Source organism: Vicia villosa, linkage group LG2 (genome assembly GCF_029867415.1).
Source record: "Vicia villosa cultivar HV-30 ecotype Madison, WI linkage group LG2, Vvil1.0, whole genome shotgun sequence".
NCBI lineage: Eukaryota > Viridiplantae > Streptophyta > Magnoliopsida > Fabales > Fabaceae > Vicia > Vicia villosa.
In genome coordinates this window covers 144722455-144727415 of record NC_081181.1, presented here as the reverse complement: position 1 = coordinate 144727415, position 4961 = coordinate 144722455, and the positions used below count along the sequence as shown (strand labels likewise).

Below are 4961 nucleotides of genomic sequence, written 5' to 3'. Positions count from 1 at the left end.
GCCTTGATAATATAGTCACAAGTTTAATCTTGGTTGAATGAAATCATACAAAAATATCTATCAAAAGACATAAATTTTTTATTCTTAGTTATCTCTTGAAAAATTAGACGCGCAACATGATGATTTTTTTCAAAAACACAAAAGGAGGGTAGTTTTGGAATATGAAGTGTGAAAAAGTTTGATTGACCATTATGAGAGGTTACTTTTCTCTGCATTGCATTGTGTTTGTGTCTGTGTGGTTCTCTCAAAATGAATGTGACTGTTCACAACTCAAACACACCCTTCAACAACTTCACTTAAACCTCTCTCTCTCTCTCTCTCTCTCTCTCTCTCTCTCTCTCTCTCTCTCTCTCTCTCCATGCTTTTTTTTCTTATCAATCAATGAACTAAATTAACAAAGAACTAAACTTTACCAACACTAATTCGTGGGCCATTTTCTTTTCATCCAAGGTATTATTACATCGTACTCAATCTTCATGTTAAGAACTATGCATGATGTTTGTAGAATTCACTTGTTTTTTTTTCATGTTTTTTTTTGGATTATGATACGTGCATGTCATGTTTTTGTTTGCCACTTTGTGCTACCTTTGCCTTCTTCTAATAATTTGAGGTTTGTTTTGCAAGATCTTACCTGGGTTTTTCTTACTTTGTTGTTCTATCTCAAAAGTTTGTTTTTTTCTGCAAATTAGATCTTTAGTTTAGAGTTTACAATATAAAGTTCACTTTTTTAGTTTCTTTTGTTGAAGTAATGCATGATCTGAATTCAAAAACCATGTTAATATTCCACATTATCTCTTTCTGTGTTAGATTAAAGTTAAGTACTTTGTTTAATCAAGCTTGTAATCTTTGATCTCATAATGGATCTTGCAGAAAAAAAATCAGGTTGGTATTGATCTGCTATACTAGTGTAGAGGGATGCCAAACCAGCTATGGTTTGCACTGCCAATGATTTACAAGGGTGGAAGGATTTTCCAAAGGGACTTAGGGTTCTTCTCCTTGAAGGAGACAACAATTCTGCTTCTGAAATAAGAACAAAGCTTGAATCTATGGACTATAATGGTAAACTTAATTCATCCTTTCTTTATCTTTTGGGTTGCCTCACTTATTTGTTCACTTGAATTATTTGGTAAAGTTGGTCCCCTTCTTTTACATAGAATGGCATCTTCTTCTAAAGTGACCCTTCTTTCGATATTCGTTATGTTACTATGGTTCTCTGAGAAATTGTGGTCTGCGATTTTACTTGCATGTCGAAAAAATAGAAAAATTCATCATACATCACTTTTGATAAAGTTGTTCCTTTTTTTTATGCTTGATGTTAGCATAATTGGTATATGACTAAAGAGAGCTTATAAACAAAGTTGTTCAAAGTTCATTTGAGATTAAGTTGTGTGTTTTTGAGTGTTTTGAAAAAAATTGAGAGTGGTCCAAATTCTAAAGGTGTTGTTTTGGATAAAAGAGTTGTCATGATTCTGACTTTATTGTTGAAAACTGAATTTATTCTATTTATGTGCATTTGGATTTTTGTGACTTTTTAGTTTCCATTAGAATATGAATTACTTGGTTGATGTGTATTTATTATGGTAAATTATTGTTTCCTAGAATCTTAGTTTAATTAAATTATATCATAGGTACCAACTTTAGCTTAATTTTGAATCCATAGTATTGTTTTTGTGTCCCTTGTTTATTCCTTTAGTTTGTTAAGTAAGCCTCGGTTTCTATGCAGTTTCTATCTTCTACGATGTGAATGAAGCTTTGTCGGGGATCTCAAGTAGTCCCAAAGGCTTCCATGTTGCCGTAGTCGAGGTAATGAACTTTCATTTTCCGAATGAATGACATGCAAATCATTATGCAGTAGTTGGAAAGTTTAAGCAAAAAATGCTTTCTGCATAGAAACCATTTGTCTTTCAATTTACTCGGATAATATCATGGCATTTATTTTTCTCTTTTTCGAAGATATATATTGTAATTGATTCTGCGTTGATGATGTGATTTATAACCACACGGGTTCGTCTGATTTGCAGGTGAGTACAAGCTGCCCTGATGGAGGTTTCAAATTTCTTGAGAATGCGAAGGACTTGCCAACCATTAGTAAGTACGCAAAACAACCAAGTGTATATCAGGGGTGTTTTCTGCTTGCTGTTAATTTTCTAACCATGATACTCGCAATTGTTCATGCAGTGACTTCGAACACTCATTGCCTGAATACGATGATGAAGTGCATTGCGGTAAGATTTTTATTTTGACTTCCTAGTAGCCTGTACGCAAAGATGTTGATGCATTTTTTTGGTTTAAAGCTTGGTGCAGTTGAGTTCTTAACTAAACCGCTTTCCGAGGATAAGCTGAAAAATATTTGGCAGCATGTAGTTCACAAGGTATGTTAGTATTATGATGTTGGCATTTACTACATAATCTAAGAAAAATAGTTTCTAATGTTGTTTAATTCAATCAATTAGGCATTCAATGCTGATAAAAACGCTACGTCTGAACCGCTAAAACCTGTCAAAGAATCCGTTGAGTCCATGTCGATAGATTTAGATAAGGTGTCCAAGTTTAGTGATAACGAACAAGAGCATTCTGCAGCGAGTGATAAATATCCGGCTCCTTCAACACCACAATTAAAACAAGTTGCGAGGTTAGTGGATGATGGTGATTGCCATGAGCAGACTAATTGCTCATTAGCAAAAGAAAGTGGAGAACATGATGGTAGTGATTGTAAATTTGTCGAAACTTCATGTGAGAATTTGAACGCCGAAAATTCTCAACCAACAAAACCTTTGATTAAGGAGGAAGAGGATTCTGCCAATGGTTCGAAGGGTGAGAGCGGTGTTTCAACGAATCACCAGAGTGAAAAGCTTCTTGGTAATGCTGGTGGTAATGCATCTCCAAATGAAACAAGTGTTCCTAAGAATTCATGTGAAAATAGAGCTAATCGGAAGAAGATGAAAGTAAGATGCATTATGATTATAGGTTCTTCTTACCATATCCTTATTTTTTCTGTTAAATATTTTTCCGTCGATCAACTAGTATGATTATCTTATAACATTTTTGGCACTCGATTATGGTTCAGGTAGACTGGACGCCCGACCTGCACAAAAAATTCGTGAAGGCAGTTGAACAACTAGGCATTGATCAAGCTATTCCTTCTCGTATATTGGAGATAATGAAAGTCGACGGTTTGACAAGGCATAACGTTGCAAGCCATCTTCAGGTCATTATTTCATTCGCTAGTTATAGATATCTGTCTTTATTCCGATAATGATATAGAAAAACGACGTGTATATATATGGTCTTGGACAAGATTTAGTAACACATTTTTGTTGAGCAGAAATATAGAATGCACAAGAGACAGACCTTGCACACGGATGAAGATCGAAAGTGGCCAAATCAAAGAGATCAAATGCAAAGAAACTATTGTATGCAAAGACCAATCATGGCCTATCCGCCATATCATTCTAATCACACCTATCCTCCAGCTCCTGTATATCCTATGTGGGGACAACCCGGAAGTCAAACAGCCGGTGTACCGATTTGGGCTCCTCCCGGTTATCCTATATGGCAACAACCTCAAGAAAATTGGCATTGGAGGCCTTATCCGCCCGGGGTAATAATTTCATTTCTTTCGTAGCGGAATATTTCTTTCGTAGCGGAATATACATTTTCCTTTCATGGATGCAGTCTAATATGCAATAACTGATTTTTCAGATGCATGTGGATGCATGGGGTAACCCAATATTGCCACCTCCTCAAGCTCCTTGTTATCCCTACACTCAAGTAAGCATCTTATTTAAAGTCTTTAAACTATTTACCATAGTAATGCGAACTAAATACTTTCATCAAAATGCAGAATATAACCGGATTGCAAAATGCGAAACCAACGGATTATAGATTTGGCATGCCACGTAATTCCTTCGAGCATTTTCCGGTAAATGCACTTCTTTCCTTTTGTTTCCCTCAACTGAAGTATGTATCTAGTCTAGTAGACCATCTGGTCTACTAGACTAGACTAGATATAGATCATATACATTAATTATTCAATGAACTTGAAAAAAGAAATAGAAAGGCACTTCAGGTTCACATTAGTTGGAGGTGTAGGTACAATTGGTCAAACATCATGATCAAATCTCTTGTGTTTTCTTTTGAACCGGGTTATCGGACTAACTATATTGATGCATGCAGGCAGAGGAAGTGGTGGACAAGGTTGTGAAAGAGGCAATAAACAAGCCATGGCTACCATTACCATTAGGACTCAAACCTCCATCAATGGACAGTGTTATGGCTGAACTCACCAAACAAGGCATCCCATTTAGCAAGGGAAAGGGTACTACTACTAATTCCAAACCATGCTGACGTGTACATGACCTCAAACGGGTCCCACCAAACAAAAGTTAGTACTTTTGATGAACAACCAGGCAGGCTGTGGCAGACATAGATGGGCCAATGCCATGTGGACTGTTGTAATAATCTTGTATCTCTCAAACTTACCCTCTCACTCAGATTCCAACTCCAACCAAATTATTTTCCCCCTTGTGGACCCCACCATAACACGGACACCCTATGTATGCAGCTTCTGGGAAATGACACAGGATGAATGATGCATGCAACAAAGAGATAAAAAGGACATGACATGGATGATTATGATGATGATGATGGAACATATTCATATTCATTATTGCCACTTGATAAAACCAAGAAAATAAAATAAAAATATGCAGCTGAGAAATGGCCACGCATTTTTGATTTGTAGGAATGTTGTTGTTACTAGTGTTAGTGTTGTTGGAGATGGGGTCAAGTAGAGTTGCCTAATAATGGAAAGGGTAGGTAGGTAGGATAATGTTTTGATTGTGAATAAATTTAAACATGATTGATGAGTCTAGTTAGCCTTTGGCGGATACTACTAACTTGTCTTTCTTTATCACTTCCATTTTTTAGCTCTTTGCTAAATTCAGAATTGTTTTCTACTA

At 36.1% G+C, this 4961-nt stretch overlaps 1 protein-coding gene across 2 annotated transcripts; it reads left to right on the top strand.

The window, feature by feature from the left end:
- The first annotated feature begins 220 nt into the window (after nucleotides 1–220).
- LOC131652318 (two-component response regulator-like APRR2) lies at nucleotides 221–4961 on the top strand. Of its 2 annotated transcripts, none has more exons than XM_058922153.1 (12): nucleotides 221–450; nucleotides 883–1059; nucleotides 1724–1803; nucleotides 2022–2088; nucleotides 2179–2225; nucleotides 2295–2372; nucleotides 2454–2945; nucleotides 3068–3208; nucleotides 3326–3601; nucleotides 3703–3771; nucleotides 3845–3922; nucleotides 4177–4961. In XM_058922153.1, the coding sequence occupies exons 2-12, from the start codon at nucleotides 930–932 to the stop codon at nucleotides 4345–4347; spliced, it is 1629 nt and encodes a 542-aa protein (XP_058778136.1). In that variant the 5' UTR covers nucleotides 221–450; nucleotides 883–929; the 3' UTR covers nucleotides 4348–4961. The 2 variants fall into 2 exon arrangements, with proteins under 2 accessions (XP_058778136.1, XP_058778135.1); XM_058922152.1 differs by having other exon boundaries at nucleotides 222–450; nucleotides 871–1059.